Source organism: Odontomachus brunneus, unplaced genomic scaffold (assembly GCF_010583005.1).
Source record: "Odontomachus brunneus isolate Ranch 3 - 2012 unplaced genomic scaffold, Obru_v1 Obru_scaffold_033, whole genome shotgun sequence".
NCBI lineage: Eukaryota > Metazoa > Arthropoda > Insecta > Hymenoptera > Formicidae > Odontomachus > Odontomachus brunneus.
Genome location: NW_022639483.1, coordinates 2,127,588 through 2,144,158, shown reverse-complemented (window position 1 = coordinate 2,144,158; position 16,571 = coordinate 2,127,588). Strand labels below are relative to the sequence as shown.

At 34.2% G+C, this 16,571-nt stretch overlaps 4 protein-coding genes across 4 annotated transcripts in view; all 4 read right to left on the bottom strand.

Annotated features, from left to right (window-relative positions):
• LOC116843561 (odorant receptor 4-like) overlaps positions 1–2,346 on the bottom strand; it is a 3,034-nt gene extending 688 nt beyond the window's left edge. The window contains exons 1-5 of the mRNA XM_032814029.1: positions 2,090–2,346; positions 1,502–1,856; positions 891–1,121; positions 699–809; positions 136–291 (exon numbers count right to left, since the gene is read on the bottom strand). Of these exons, the coding sequence (XP_032669920.1) occupies positions 136–291; positions 699–809; positions 891–1,121; positions 1,502–1,856; positions 2,090–2,346 (1,110 nt within the window). The remainder of the gene's footprint in view (positions 1–135; positions 292–698; positions 810–890; positions 1,122–1,501; positions 1,857–2,089) is intronic.
• Positions 2,347–4,134: 1,788 nt separating this feature from the next.
• LOC116843563 (odorant receptor 13a-like) lies at positions 4,135–6,220 on the bottom strand. Its single transcript, XM_032814031.1, has 5 exons — positions 5,942–6,220; positions 5,367–5,597; positions 5,182–5,289; positions 4,460–4,615; positions 4,135–4,335 (listed from the first exon to the last, which is right to left on the bottom strand). The coding sequence occupies exons 1-5, from the start codon at positions 6,218–6,220 to the stop codon at positions 4,285–4,287; spliced, it is 825 nt and encodes a 274-aa protein (XP_032669922.1). The 3' UTR covers positions 4,135–4,284.
• Positions 6,221–8,420: 2,200 nt separating this feature from the next.
• Positions 8,421–10,324, bottom strand: LOC116843544 (odorant receptor 13a-like). Its single transcript, XM_032814009.1, has 5 exons — positions 10,046–10,324; positions 9,475–9,705; positions 9,284–9,391; positions 8,653–8,808; positions 8,421–8,526 (listed from the first exon to the last, which is right to left on the bottom strand). The coding sequence occupies exons 1-5, from the start codon at positions 10,322–10,324 to the stop codon at positions 8,476–8,478; spliced, it is 825 nt and encodes a 274-aa protein (XP_032669900.1). The 3' UTR covers positions 8,421–8,475.
• A 2,753-nt stretch (positions 10,325–13,077) lies between these two features.
• LOC116843524 (odorant receptor 13a-like) lies at positions 13,078–15,497 on the bottom strand. Its single transcript, XM_032813987.1, has 6 exons — positions 15,241–15,497; positions 14,655–15,009; positions 14,105–14,335; positions 13,922–14,029; positions 13,251–13,406; positions 13,078–13,128 (listed from the first exon to the last, which is right to left on the bottom strand). The coding sequence occupies exons 1-6, from the start codon at positions 15,495–15,497 to the stop codon at positions 13,078–13,080; spliced, it is 1,158 nt and encodes a 385-aa protein (XP_032669878.1).
• Between the last annotated feature and the right edge of the window lie 1,074 nt (positions 15,498–16,571).

Sequence of the window (16,571 nt, the reverse complement as noted above, 5' to 3'; positions counted from 1 at the left end):
TATATATATATATATATATATATATATATATATATATATATATATATATAATGATATTTTGTAACATGCACTGACATTAATGAGAAAAAGTATAAACTATCGGAAATATACATTAGAAAAAGTCAATAAGCTTACACTTGTGAAGACTTCTAATGATAAATTCATTAATCCTCCGGCCGTGATAGTCAGTTGTTTCTGAGATCTCATTATTATGAACAATATATTTTTACTGTAACTAGGTGACATATTGTACCATAAAGAGTCGTACCCTGCATCAGCGAGTGACCTACTCTGGGAACAAAGCAACAAACAGATATTGAAATAAAAAGATATCTTCTTCTATGGTAAAAAAATTAGTAATTCTACTATTTTACTAGAGAAAATTTATAAATATAATTTAATATTTATAATATGATAAAAAATAAACGTGTATCATGGGTATATTGTAATGCCTGTTGGATACGAAATATAAAATATAAGAAATCGTTAATTGAGAATATCAGGTTAAAAGTAAAGTCAAAATATAATTTATAATATATAAATTGCTCCTAACCGTTTCGAACCGGAAATTGTTCCAAAAGATTCGAAGACAGCAGTTAATAATTATATATCAAATTAAGTTATGTGACACAATTGTTGATTGTATAGTTAATAAATTCCAAATTAACTAACTAATTTTACTAATTAATTTCACTGACCTTAGTACCAAGATATTCTCCAATAAAACAATATATAAATATTTCCGCCGTTATGGCTATATAAGCTAATCCGCTTTGCACCAGGCCGACGTCATTTTCACTATAAATAGACTGTTGTATTAAACAATTAGAAAAACAGAATATATTGTGATTTTGATTAACACTTACTCGAAAAGATTCTACGATACTTACTGTGATTGCGATGACTGCTAGCAAACAGATGACTGATGTATTAGGAAAAACTTGCAAAAAGGTTATGAAAGAATATAGCTTATCGACATTATTGGCAAACTCGATGACTTTATTGTGCTTTTCGACAAGCATTTGTATTGTAAATTCAGCAGATCCGTTGTAAGATACTTTCACAGACATAGTTTTCAACTCATGATATATGATATCGATTTGTCCGCTCACATGAAACACCTAAAATATACTTAAGTATCTGCAAAGATTTCAAGTATTATGTTTAAAGAAGAAAATGCGTTATATATATTTCGATTTAAAGAAAAAATCTGCACGTATATTTTTCCATGTATGTGTATGCTTGTGTGTACGTGTGAGTGTGTGCGTGTGCATGCGCGCGGACGCGTGTGTGTGTGATAATTAATTATTTAATTATAAAAATTTTCAGACAGAAAATCTATAAATTATTATATTTTCTAATTAAATTTCACGCTTTGTCGGATTTTGAGTAAAAACTTTTTTCGCAAACTATATTAAATTGCAATACACGCTATGTTAGTTTTTCTACGTTCATATTCTGCAGTTGTGAATCGACACATAATAAAATTTTAAAGACATACCAGAGAAAAAATTAGCCCGTTTATAGCACCAACCGTACACGCCGTTAATACTCCGTTCAGAAATAATAAGACGACGAGCAACTCGTAGAAGGGCGATTGCTCAGCCTCAAAAGGAAATAACACCTTCATAGGAAACGGTCGTGAAGTATAATTGTCACCCTTCACCACATGTATGATCGCTATCGCATTATCAGCGCCGTAGTAGATCATGGCGGTAAGTATGTCGAAACTCAACAAAACGATTGTGCAAAAGTGCGAGTTGCTAGCTCTCGTCCTCATTAAGTGCAAATGCTGATCGATCTTAACGCACTCGCGCCAATCAGTGTCCATAGCAGTCAGTATTTTACGAATCATGCTGCAATATGTCACTTTAATCGGACAGGAATACTTCGTGTGTTGGTAGCATCACCAATGGTGGCTCTACATGAAATTATACACCGCCGCGACAGATATTATTTAAACGTTTTAATTATTAAGGCACTTTTTGCTTTAATGAATAGTACACATTGAAGAACTCAGCATCAGTTTCCTCTCACGCACGCAAAAACGAATCAAAGAAACTCAATGTTATCTAATACAGTATCTTACCGACGATTCACCCAAAGTGTCGTCAGCTTAAGGATCGTCATAATGTAATATATTGTCACTGCTAAGGGGCTTATAAGATTCTGCAGTTCGCTGAATTTGTAGTTCGCAAATAGGTACAATTGCTGAAAATAATGGACAATCAATATACTTGACATCAAAATCAGCCGGCGAAAAAAAGTGTATGGCATGTCCGGCCACACGCCGAGGAATTGAAGAACAATCTTCAGCGATGGACTGATCATGCTTGTAAGTAACATCTTTTAATCACCCACGAGGAAACACACTTAGAAATAAAAATCGGAGTATGCACAACACTCGCGTGTATGGTAAACTGAAAGAGCGTCGTCCGATCCTCTAAGTGCATCTCTATGTGCTTTGTCCCCACTCCGGTGACCAGCGATCAATCATCTTTATACATAGCGTAATATAATGGCTGAAATTATTTTCCATATAGACATCCTATTCCGCCGATGCGTTGAACAATACGTACTGGATGCATATCGAAAAACAATTAAAGATATGTCTCCTCAAGCGAAAATAATTCTTTTCTGTTTTCCAAGAAGATTACTCCACGACAAGCTATACCATGTATAAGGTACAAGTGATTCTCGCATGTTTTGCGTGTACTGAAGACTATTTAAAGTACAACGACTGCATTAATTATTCTAGCAGAACGGAATTGAATTGCACGCAGTCACGAGTCTTAAAAAAAGGAAACGGCAGGAGTATATTATGTCTTTCTTCGACTACGGGCGAATAGCCAATAATGACGGATAATTTTAAGAAGAACATAAATGCTAGGAAAAACAGCGTGCTTCGGGGTACACATATGGCAAGAGTCTCAAAAGAAAAAAAATTCTAATCAACTTGACTCGCTGTAGAAAATTAGTTACAATTACAGTCAGTTAAGATCAGTATTGTCATACTCTTCTATTGCTCTATGCAGCATAATACCAAGAATCTTGTAATCCGTTAGAAAGTTTAATGCAATTCATCTCCACTCATATGTCTATTGATCAGTTGCCATTGAAAAGTATTACGAGATAACGCTTATTATTTGCCAGACTGTCTCATCAATTCATTAAAATCATGTGTCCGGCCCCGCATTTGTATCACGCGATGAACGGTAATAGCTGTCTTGCCAGTTGTCTCGTACACTTTCTTCCAGCGATGCTACAAAAAAGGAAATGAGAAAACGAGCGACTATCGCTTTCTTTATCCTGTATATCTCCTGCAAGCTGCTTATTGAACGGAAACGTGGTTGAACGATTGTAATTGCGTATTAGACATTCAAGCCGTTTGGGTTTGCATTGTAACCATGGTTGATAGGAACCGTGGTTATGAGGCTTTTGTATGATAAATAAAGGAGAGAGAGTGAAAAAAAGAATAATTTTATTTTTTATCTATATTAAACGTAATACGAGGGTTGATAAGTACCCGTGTTAGAGAAGGAAACGCATTTTAAAAAATTTTTTTTACTTATTTTTCAACATAATCTCCTTTCAGCTCAATATCACTTAATCCAGCAATATTCCAACGTTTTTATACCATCCAAAAAATATGATTTATCGAACTCTGCAAACTCTGTTTCGGCGATGGTTTCCTCGTTTGACGTGAACTGCTTTCCGCCAAGCCATTTTTTCATGTTTTGAAAGTTTTGTTAACGAACCCGATTAGGCTTGTATGGTAATCGTGATTTTTGAAAGAAAAATAATTGAGGGAATGAGACATTCCGTATCTTATGTACTGAGAAGGTAATAACAAGTAACTTTTCTTGATGTTTTAGGAGTTGATATTCTGCCGATCACATCTCCAGGAAAAATATCGAAATTAAAAGAATGGACTAGAGATGAGTGGGAGACTACTTTCAAGCAGAAACATCGACAAACTTAAATTATGAGAAGATGCTGAAACTTCCGGTGAAAGTCCAATTTCTTGGTGCTAAACTATACATTCACGTTATTATTTTTCAAATAAAAATATCATAACGTGCAGTGTATAACAACGCACGAAGTAACAGCATAAGGTATTTATTGCATCTTATTACTAATAGAGATTCTGTAACCATCTAATACCTGACACTTTGAATTGGTTTCAATTATTAACTAGTTTCATTGATCACAGCTTCTAATTGTCAGTCTATACTAATTACGCTATTTATCACTAATGTTGCCATGCTATAGTTTCAAACGACGTCAATACATCGCATTCAAAACGGACATATATGACGCGGACGCTTTCATGATCTAAAACAAGATACAACGGATTATCATTCGCAAAGACGTGCATATTATAACAATAATTGAGATTAATTAGAAAATAATACAAAGAATGAAATAGTTATTCATCAACTAAAATCCACATACTTACGCCGGTGAAGAGTTCTAACGATAAATCCGTCATTCCTCCAGCCGTAATGGTCAATTGCTTCTGAGACCTCATAATTATGAATAATATGTCTTTACTGTGACTGGGCGCCATATTGTACCATAAACCTTCGTATCCTGCATCGCCGAGTGACCTGCTCTAAGAGCAATGCAACAAACAGAAATTCAAATAAAATAACATTTTACTTTAGTAGAAAAATTAGGAATAGTTTTTCGCCTAAAACCACCAAATATTTATAGTACAATCAACAATAATAAAACAAGGATTCTTGCATGATTAGTATAGTGATGAATGTAAATATGTTGTATGAACGCTGTGTGTGTGTGTGAGGATTTTTAGTTTTAAAAACAAACCGACATGAGCCCGTAGTCCGTATACTAGTCAGTCGAGTTCGAGCCTGTTAATTAATTGTTTATTCTGTTTAGTTTTTCTGCGTGTTTGTTTTGTTCTGTTACAGTTATTGAATTACAATGGTTGAAAAGATGAAATTTTTTGAACGCAAGATACAAATAAAGATAAACTTACATAAGCAAAAGTTCAATCTAACATCAATAAATATTAAAATATAGGTACTTTAAAATGTGCATGCTGTAATCATTTTCGAACAGATATTGTTCCAAACGAATTGCTGGTTACAAATGGTTACAAATTAATTATCAAATTAGGCAACATGGAAAAGTTATTTTTACTAAATAATCACTAACCTTAATACCTAGATATTCTCCAACAAAACAAAATGTAAATATTTCCGCCGTTATGCCGGCGTAACCAAGTAAGGCTTTGAACAGACCAACACCAGCTTCATTATGAGACTGTTAAATGTTCAAACTAACTAAATTAATTATTAATATAGATCCCTGGACGCTCATGTGGACGCCGCGATACTTACTATCATAAGGAAGAGTCCTAGGAAGCAGATTACTAAAGTATTACCAAAAACTTGCATTAGAGCTATGAAGGAGAAAAGCTTGTCAACATTCTCAGCAAATGTGATGACATTATTGTGCCTGTTGACCAGCATTCCTGCTGAAAAACGTGGAGATCCATAATTCATCATTTTCTCAGACATATTTTTCAATTGTTGACATACGATTTCGATTTGTCCACATGCATGAAATACCTAAAATATACTTAAATAGCTGCAAAGATTTCAAGTATTTCGTTTAAAGAGAAAATACATTTTAAAGAATCTCGATTATATAGAAAAAGAAGAAAAAGAGAGAATGCAACGCATTCTCCTCCCTCCTCCTGCGCCATGTGTCTGGTAATTCATTATTAAATTAAATAAACCTATTTATTGGTTGCCAGGAAACTTTCAGTCATATAGATCGAACACTGCCAGAGTGTTGGTATAAAACTGTGTTTAGCAAATTATATTAAATCCTAAAGAGTGCTACATTATATTTCCCTTATCGACGCTTTTAGATTGTGAGTCAAATGATCATAGCATTTTGCAAAACGTACCAGAGTAAGGAGCAAACCGGACATAACATTAACGGCAACTGTGGTCGAAATTCCATGCAGAAGCAAAATGCAGACAAGCAACTCATAAACCGGCGATTGCTCAGCCGCTGATGGGAACACCACCCTCACGGGAAACGGTCGTGAAGTAACATTGTCGCCCTTCAGCAACTGCACTATAGCCACCGCATTTTCGCCTCCGAAGTAAAGTGAGCCAGAGATCATGTTCAAAGTAAACAAGCCACGTGCACAAAAACTCGCCATGTTAGCTTTCGTCGTCATTATGTGCAAGTGCTGATCGACTTTCACGCACTCGCGCCAATCAATTTCCATAGCGGTCAGTACTTCGCGAATCACGCTGCAATTTGTCGCTTTAATCGGACAGAGATACATGTTGAGTCCTGGCATTATCACTTCTCTATACGAGGAATCATATATCGCGGTGTCAACTAACATTTAGAGAGCGTAATTACTAAGTGCGGTTCGCTTTAACGAAAATCAGCGATCGAACAGTTACTCGTTGAGAGGCCCCGTAACAATTTCGTCCCACAAATACGCAATATCGGGAGAATCATGAAAACATAAAATCACTGTTGTCTGTCATAATATCTTACCGTTGGTACTTCCAGAGTGTTATCAGTTTGACGGTGGTCAAAGTGTAATACATAGTCGACGGTATGCTATCTATGAGATTTTGCAGCTGCCCATATTTGAAGGTCGCGTATATGAACAAATATTGAAAGTACTGTATGACGGCTATGCTCAACACGTGAATCACTCGGCGAACGTAGGCGTAGGGCACGTCCGGCCACACGGCGAATGCTCGAAGGCCGATTTGCAGCGACGGACTGATCGTGCTTGTGACAACCATCTGTCCACGGTTCCAAGTATCTTCCAGGAAGCAAAAGTTTGAGCATGCACGATAAACTGAGGGAGCTTCGACCAATCCTCCAAGTGCATCCCCACATGCTACGTCCCCACTCCAATGGCCGTGGATCAATCGTTATTATGCGTTCCACAATGTAACAGAAAATCGAGATACAACTCATTATGTGCATGCAAATCTTGTAATTCTGTCGGCGCTTTAAATAATGCAACCTGACCGTGCATTGAGAAAAAATATCACGTTTCTCCTCCTACAGATGTCAGACTTCTCTCTTTTCTTTCTTTTTCAAGAACTTTCCTCCACCACAATATTATACCTTCGATAAATTACGTGTAATTCTCGCATTTTCTACTGGTACCGATACTATTAATTGTACAATTACTGCATCAGTTATTTCAACTGAACGCGACTGAATTATATGACTAACTGTGAGTCTTAAAAGAAGTAAACAAAAGTAGAGAATTGTGCCTCCAGTGCAACAGAGATGTCTCAAGCGATTATCAGGTATTTTTCCTTCTTTTGTTTGATAATTTGCGAGTAATCCTCGCATTTTGTACGTGAGAGGACAACGTTCGACTGCATTAGTTATTCTAACAGAACGAAATTGAATTGCACGCGTGGTTATAAGTCTTAAAAAAAGCAGACAGCGGAAGTACATTATATCTTCCTTTGAATACGATCGAATAGCCTATAATAACGAGTAATTTTTATAAATGTTAAGAAGAATAGTGTTCTTTAGGGTGCACATGTGGCAGGAGTCTCAAGAGAAAAAATTCTGATCAACTTTATTCGCTGTAAGAAATTACTTACAAACACAGTAAGTTAAGATCAATATCGTCATATTTTATGCCGCATAATAGCATAAAGGTACCTCATAATCCACTAGAAAGTTTAATACAATTCATCTCCACTTGCTAATAAGACTCCATGTGTCTATTGATCATTTGCGATTGAAAAGTATTTTGAGATAACGCTTATTATTTGCCAGACTGTCCTACAAATTCATTAAAATCATGTATCCAACCGCGTATTCGAACAAAGTTCGTATCACGCGATGAACTGTAATAGCTGCTTTGTCAGTTATTTCGTGCGCTTTCTTCCAGCAATGCTATAAAAAAGGAAATGAGAAAACGGGGGACTAACGCTTTCTTTATATATTCAGTATATATTCTGCAGGCTGTTTAATGGAAACGTGGTTGAACGATCGTTTTTGCGTACTAGACATCCTAGCCGACCAGGTTTGCGTTGTAACCGTGGATATGAGGTTGTTATAAGAGAAATAAAGGAGAAAGAGAGAAAGAGAAAGAAAAATTATATTTTTCTATATTGAGGAAGCGTAACATCTTGGGCATTCGATGGATTAAAGCAAAAGTCAATAAAGAGCACACCAAGTGTTTCTGTCTAAATCTTAATTTTATTTTTCAATTTATAATTATTTTTAATTTTAGTTTTAACCATTTTAAATTTTTATTAAACCTTTAATAACTTAAGCTCAAGTCTTTAACTCAAATTGAATTGCAATTGCAATTTAAATCAATATTAAAATTCAATGTACATTATTATATGCAATTATCGATTACAGTTTCTAAATTGTCAAACTATACTAATTACACTATATTATGTTATTATCGTGCTATAGTTTTAAGTAGTATCAACACATCGCATTCAAAACGGACATATATGATGCCGATGCTTTCATAATCTAAAACAAGATAAAACGAAATATTATTCGCAAAATGCAAGCTTATTACACTGCAAACGTTGACATAACTTAGGGAAAGTACAAGAAATCAAACAGTTATACATCAAGAAATATTCACAAGCTTACACTCGTGAAGGCTTCGAACGATAAATTTGCCATGCCTCCAGCTGTAATAGTCAATTGTTTCTGAGATCTTATGATTATTAATAATATATTTTTACTATGACTGGACGACATATTGTACCACAAAGAATCGTACCCTGCATCGCCAAGTAACTTACTCTGAAAACAATGTAACAAACAGATATTCAAGTAAAATGATATTTTCCTTTAATAGAAAAAGTAGGAACAGTTTGTAGCCTCTATGTAATATCAAAAAATGTTTAAAATAAAGATATAAGAATATGTTCATCACAGATTCTCCCGGGAATATTATAGCATCTCTTGAAGAAAACATATAGATAATGTAAAACTTCCATAGATAAAATCAAAAGATATCATAAAAATATATTACGATACATATTAAAGAAAAAAAAAATAATATTAAAATATGTTAATAATAAAATAATTATTAAAGAAGATATATTAATATTCGTGTATTTTAAAATGTGAATCTTCTATAATTGTTTTCGCAGGAAAATTGTCCCGGATGACTGAAATAATTAATACTAATTAATTATTATAGTTAATAATAATTATAAAATTAGATTACTTAAAAAAATTAGTTAAACATAATGATTTTTGAATAGTAACTAACCTTATGGCCTAGGTGTTCTCCGACAAAACAATATACGAACAGTTCCATCGTTATGCCGAAGTAAGCAAAGAAGATTTTCAACAAGTCGATGACAGTTATTGTGTGAGACTGTTTCATTCAAATAATCAGAATGACTGAATCAATTACGATATCAGTTACGGTGCACTCAATACTGTGTATACAATACTCACTATCATAACAACGAGTCCTAGGAAGCAGATTATTATGGTATTACCAAAAACTTGCATCAAAGCTATATAGGAGAAGAGCTTATCGATATTCTTGGAAAATAAGATGAGTTTATTATGATTTTGGATCAACATTCTTGTTGTATAAGCCAGAGATCCATAAGGTGGTATTTTCTCAGAACTAGCTTTCAATTCTTGGCACATGATTTCGATTTGTCCGGACGCATGAAAGACCTAAAATATACTTAAATATCTGCAAACATTTCAAACATGTTTAAAAACATTATGTTTAAAAAATCAAATGCATTTAGAAGCATATCTCAGCTATAGGCAAGAAAAATGCAGAACGCAATATTCCTTACATTTGTGATAATAAATTATTGAATTATACAAAAAAGTCCTTCGATTTATCATTAATAAAAATTCATCTAGGTTAAATCTTAGGCAATGTCAAAGTTTGTGCAAAAGTGAGTTTTGCAAGCTAAATTATATTGCAGGTAATGCCATATTAAATTTCCCTCGGCGATATTTCTCGATTGTGTATTTATCATTCATAGCATTTTGCGAAACGTACCAGACTAAGTATAAGCGAAGTGAGAAGATTGTCTATGTATATCATTGACATCGAATGCAGATATAAGACGAGGACGATCAACTCGTAGACTGGCGATTGCTCAGCATCAAAAGGAAGCAGTAGCTTCGTGGGAAATGGTCGTGAAGTAACATTGTATCCCCATAGAATTTGCACAATAGCCACCAAGTTATCACTCCCGAAGTAGAGAATTGCAGAGATGGTATAGAAATACATCAAATAGTGCGTACAAAACTTCGAGATGCTAGCTTTCGTCTTCATTATATACAAATGTTTGTCGAGTTTCACGCACTCCCGCCAATCAGTGTCCACAGTGGCCAATAATTCGCGAACTATACTGCAAAGTGTTGCTCCAATCGAATAAAGATACTTCGAGCAGTGGTGTTATCATTTCAACAAACAATACATGCAGCGTCGATTACTATTTAGATGGTGTAATTACTTAGCCACGTTATGCTTTAATAAAAATTAGCAGACAAACGATAAGCACTGAGAGACTCCGCGTCGATTACTTTCCACGAATACATTTCCACAAATAAATTGCAGAAAAAAAAATCGCGTTGTATCATGATATCTTACCGATGATGCTTCCAAACTGTGATCGCCTTGAAACCGGTTAAGTTGTAATATACAACTCCCGGCAAGCTATCTACGAGGTCATGTAGCTCACCACGCTTGCAGATCATGAATATATACAGATACTGAAAATACTGCACGAGGAATGTGGTCAACAGATAAATCAGCTGGCGGACGAAGGTGAATGATACGTCTGGCCACATACCGAATACTCGGAGACCAAATTTCAGCACTGGACAGATCGTGCTTGTGACTACCATCTGTCGACAATATCGAAGATAATCAAGAAAGTGAAAATCGGAACACGTACGACAGTCTCATATACGATGAACTGAGCGATGAAGAGAACGTTTAACGATTCTCCAAGTTCTACGTGCTGCGTCTCTACATCGGTGCACAACGATTAATCATTATTGGTCGTATGCGTTGGGTACTATAGCAGTAAGAGTCGACATAAAAGTGAGAGAATGCACTGCATTCGCGTATGATCAACTGAAAGAGCATCGTCCGATCCTCCAAAGTACATCCCCATGTGCTTTGTCCCCACTCCGGTGAGCAGCGATGAATCATTATTATACATAGCGTAGTATAATAGTTACACTTATTTTCCACATAATCATCCTACAACTCCGTCGATCCGTTGAATAATACGTTCCAAATGCGTTCCAAATGCGCATCAAGGAAAAATTGAAGGTACGTCTTCTCAATCGAATATCAGTCTTTTCCCTGTTTCAAGAAGATTATTCCGCGACAAAGATATATCATGTATAAAGTACAAGTGATTCTCGCATTTTTTGCTTGCATTGAAAACCATTTAAAGTACGACGACTGCATTAGTTATTCTAAGAGAACAGAATTGAATTGCACGCATAGTCACGAGTCTTAAAAAAAGTAAACGGCGGGAGTACATTGTGTCTTCCTTTGACCACGATCAAAGAGCCAATAATGACGGGTAATTTTCATAAATGTTAGGAAGAACTCCGGGGTGCACATGTGGCAAAAGAAGTCGCAAAAGAAAAAAAATTCTGATCAACTTGACTTGCTGTAGAGAAGTAGTTACAAGTACAATCAATTAAAATCAGTATCGTTATATTCTTCTATAGCTTATGCTGCCGCATAAGACCATGAATATACCTCATAATTCACTAGAAAGTTTAATATAATTCATCTCCACTGATGTGTCATTGGTCAGTTGCAATTGTATATTTATTGTATGTCATATTGTTGCAAAAGTATTTCGAGATAACGCTGATTATTTGCTACACTGTCCTATAAATTCATTAAAATTATTTATATATATATCCGAAAGTGTATTTGAACAAAGTTCGTATTACGAGATGAACGATAATAGCTGGTTTGCCAGTTGCTTCATGCACTTTCTCCCAGCGATGTTACAAAAAAGAAAATGATAAAACGAGTAACCATTTTTCTTTATATATCCTACACATATCCTGGAAACTGCTTATTTGACGTAAACGTGGTTGAACAATTGCAATTGCGTATTAGATATTCAAGCCGATCGGGTTTATATTATAATCATGGTTATGAAGCTCTTGTAAAAAAAATAAAGGAGAGAGAAAAAGAGAGAAAGAAAGAAAAATTTTATTTTTTCTCTATATTGAAGAAGCATAATATCTTGGGCATTAACTACACTGAAATAAAAGTTAAAGAAGGGGACACCAAGTGTTTTTGTCTAAATCTTAATTTTATTTTTCATTTTTTATTTATTTTTAATTTTATTTTCAAACATTTTAAATGTTTATTAAATTTTAATAATTTCCCTTTTCCCAGTTTTTAACTCAAATTGAATTTAAATTTCGCCTTTGATGTGCAATTGTTGCTTTCTAGTGGAAATAAATTATTATGTGTGTATATTTATTACAAATATTGTTAAATATTATTACTGTTCCGAAATTCCTGACAATTTATGATCCTGAATATTTGAGATTATCTAGATCAGTTGGTTAATTCTGTAGTTCGAAAACAATGTAGCGGAAGCGCGCGCGCGTAAGATGTCCTATATATTTGACCTTCTTAGTGATTTCACAAGTCTTTTATAATATTGTCTTAAATTTTTACAAAGATTGTGGTTTTTTTCTCCACAATATTTATAAAGTTTTTTTTTCAGATTATATTTTTATGTTATTTTAATTATATTTTTTGTTATAACATTTTCTACGAACATTATTGAAGTAAATTTTTTCAGAGATTACAATACAAAATTTAACAATCTAGCAACAGCATGAGGTATTTATTGCATCGCATTAAATATAAACTTAAATATTGTAATCTTCAAATCCATGTTTACAATTTGAATTAATATTAAGATTCAATACACCTTATTATATGCTGTCATTAATTACAGTTCTAAATTGTTCTAAATTGTCAAACTAATTACACTATTTTGTGTTATTACCGTGCTATAGTTTCACATAACATTAATACTTTGCATTCAAAACGGACATGTACGATGCCGATGCTTTTATGATCTAAAACAAGATAAAATTATTCTTCGTAAAGTACGCGTATATTATGTAGCAAACGTTGACATAAATTAGAGAAAGTACAAAAAATCGAACAGTTGTATATCAAGAAAAATTCATAAACTTACACTTGTAAAGGTTTCTAACGATAAATCTACCATGTTTCCGGCTGTAATATTCAATTGCTTCTGAGATCTCATGATTATAAATAATATATTCTTTTTGTGACTAGATGACTTATTGTACCACAAAGAATCGTACCCTGCATCGCCAAGTAACTTACTCTGAAAACAATGTAACAAACAGATATTGAAGTAAAATGAAGTCTGCCTTTAATAGAAAAATTAGGAACAATTTGTAGCCCATGTAATATCACAAAATTTTTAAAATAAAAATATAAGAATATGACGGAAGAATTCGTCACGGATTCTCCCGGGATTATTATAGAATTCCCTTGAAGAAAACATGGATAATGTAAAACTTTCATAGACAAAATCAAAAGACAACATCAAATTATATTATGATACATATGAAGTAAAAAATATATAATATTAAAATATATATTAATAATATACATAATAATTATTAAAGAGGATATATTAATAATCGTATATTCTAAAAGGTGTCCCTTCTATAATTGTTTTCGCAAGGAAATTGTTCCGGATGACTGAAATACTTATAATTAATGATAACTTAAAAATAATAATTATTAATTATAATTAATAATAACTTAAAAATAGTCAAATTAGATTACTTGAAAAAAGTATTTAATATTAATGGTTTTCAAATAGTCACTAACCTTATGGCCTAGGTGTTCTCCGACAAAACAATATACGAAAACTTCTATTGTTACGCCGAAGTAAGCAAAGAATATTTTAAGCAGGGTGATGATATGTATTGAGTGAGACTGTTTCATTCAAATAATCAGAAGAACTGAATCAATTACGATATCGGTCACTGTGCACTCATATACGATACTCACTGTCATAACAACGAGTCCTAGGAAGCAAATTATTATGGTATCACCAAAAACTAGCATCAAAGCTATGTAAGAGAAGAGTCTATCAATATTTTTGGAAAATGAGATGACTTTATTATGATTCTGGATCAACATTCTTGTTGTATAAGCCAGAGATCCATTACTTTGTATTTCCTCAGAACTAGCTTTCAACTCTTGACAGATGATTTCGATTTGTCCGGACGCATGAGAGACCTAAAATATACTTAAATATCTGCAAACATTTCAAGCATTATATTTATAAGAGGAATTGCATTTGGGAAGATATCGCGGTTACAGGGAAGAAGAATGCAGAATACAATGTTCCTCACGTGTGTGATAATAAAAATTATTGAATTATACAAATCTTTCCACCTATTATTAATAATTATTTATCTACGTCAAATCTTTGGCAACGTCAGAGTTTTCGCCTAAGTAAGTTTTGCAAACTAAATTAAATTACAGGTAAAGAAATATGCTTCGGTGATATTTTTGGCTTGTGGGTCTAATGTTCGTAGCATTTTGCCAAACGTACCAGACTAATTATGAATGCAGTGAGAAAATTGTCTAGATATACCACTGACATCGAATGCAGGTACAAGACGAGGACGATCCAGTTATAGACCGACGATTGCTCGGCATCAAACGGAAGTAGTAACTTCGTGGGAAAAGGTCGCGAAGTAACATTGTATCCCCGTAGAATTTGCACGATAGCTATCAAGTTATCACCTCCGAAATAGAGTGAACCAGCGATCGTATTGAAATAAATCAAAAAGTGCGTACAAAACTTCGAGAAGCTAGCGTTTGTCTTCATTACGAGCAAATGTTGGTCGACCTTCATGCACTCCCGCCAATCAATATCCATAGTGGTCAATAATTCGCGAATTAAGCTGCAACGTGTTTCTTTAATCGGACAGAGATACTTCCAGTGGCGTTATCATTTGAACAAATAATAAACGTTGATTACTTTTTAGATGATGAATTTAGTAAACCATGTTCCTCTTTAATGAGAATTAGCAGACAAACGATACACGCTGAGAAACTCAGCGTCGATTACTTTACACGAATACACAAACAAATTGCAGAAAAAGAAAGTCGCGTTGCCTACCATAGTATCTTACCGATGATGCATCCAAAGTGTGAACACCTTGAAGCTGGTTAAGCTATAATATACAGTCCCCGGCAAGCTGTCTGCGAGACCATAGAGCTCACCGCGCTTGAAGATCATGTATATGTATTGATACTGAAAGTACTGCAGGATGAGTGTAGTCAACAGATAAATCAGCTGGCTGACGAAGGTGAATGATACATCCGGCCAAATACCGAATATTTGGAGAGCTAATTTCAGCAATGGACAAATAGTGCCTGTGACTACCATCTGTCGACAATATCGAAGATAATCAAGAAAATGAAAATCGGAGCACGTACAACACTCTCATCTACGATGAACTATGAGAGTGCCTAACAATTCTCTAAGTTCTACCCTACGTGCTGCGTGCCTACATCGGTGGTGAACAACGATCGGTCGTTATTGGTCGTATGTGTTGGGTACTATAGCAGTAAGAGTCGATATAAAAGTCGGAGCATTGACTGCACTCGCGTGTATGATAAACTGAAAAAGCGTCGTCCGATCCTCCAAGTGCATCCCCAAGTGCTTTGTCCCCACTCCGGTGAGTAGCGACCAATCATCATTATACATAGCGCAGTATAATAGTTACACTTATTTTCCACCTGATTATCCTCCAACTCCAACGATCCGTTGAATAATAAGTTCTAAATACGCATCGAAAAAAGTTGAAGGTACGTCTTCTCAATCGAATATCAGTCTTTTCTCTGTTTCAAAAAGATTATTCCACGACAAAGATATATCATGTATAAAGTACAAGTGATTCTCGCATTTTTTGCGTGTAACGAAAACCATTTAAAGTACGACGACTGCATTAATTATTCTAATAGAACAGAATTGAATTGCACGCATGATCACGAGTCTTAAAAAAAATAAACGGCGGGAGTACATTGTGTCTTCCTTTGGCCACTATCAAAGAACCAATAATGACGGGTAATTTTCATAAATGTTAGGAAGAACAGCGTTCTTCGAGGTGCACATGTGGCAGAAGTCGCAAAAGAAAAAAATTCTGATCAACTTGACTTGCTGTAGAGAAGTAGTTACAAATACAGTCAATTAAGATTAGTATCGTTATATTCTTCTATAGCTTATGCTGCCGCATAAGACCATGAATATACCTCATAATTCACTAAAAAGTTTAACACAATTCATCTTCACTGATATGTCATTGATCAGTTGCAATTGTATATTTATTGTATGTCATATTGTTGCAAAAGTATTTCGAGATAACGCTGATTATTTGCTACACTGTCCTATGAATTCATTAAAATGATATATATATATATATATATATATATATATATATATATATATATATATATATAT

Coding starts and splice junctions, on each gene's coding strand:
- LOC116843563 (XM_032814031.1), bottom strand. CDS start 6,220: ATGACGACGAAAGCTAACATGGCGAGTTTTTGTGCACGTGGCTTGTTT. Junction 5,598..5,941: donor CCGGTTTGCTCCTTACTCTG/GTACGTTTTGCA, acceptor AGTATATTTTAG/GTATTTCATGCATGTGGACA. Junction 4,336..4,459: donor CGTTAGAACTCTTCACCGGC/GTAAGTATGTGG, acceptor ATCTTGTTTTAG/ATCATGAAAGCGTCCGCGTC.
- LOC116843544 (XM_032814009.1), bottom strand. CDS start 10,324: ATGAAGACGAAAGCTAGCATCTCGAAGTTTTGTACGCACTATTTGATG. Junction 9,392..9,474: donor TAGGACTCGTTGTTATGATA/GTGAGTATTGTA, acceptor TGAATGAAACAG/TCTCACACAATAACTGTCAT. Junction 8,527..8,652: donor CGTTCGAAGCCTTCACGAGT/GTAAGCTTGTGA, acceptor ATCTTGTTTTAG/ATTATGAAAGCATCGGCATC.
- LOC116843524 (XM_032813987.1), bottom strand. CDS start 15,497: ATGGTAGTCACAGGCACTATTTGTCCATTGCTGAAATTAGCTCTCCAA. Junction 14,030..14,104: donor TAGGACTCGTTGTTATGACA/GTGAGTATCGTA, acceptor TGAATGAAACAG/TCTCACTCAATACATATCAT. Junction 13,407..13,921: donor GAGAACACCTAGGCCATAAG/GTTAGTGACTAT, acceptor CATTGTTTTCAG/AGTAAGTTACTTGGCGATGC.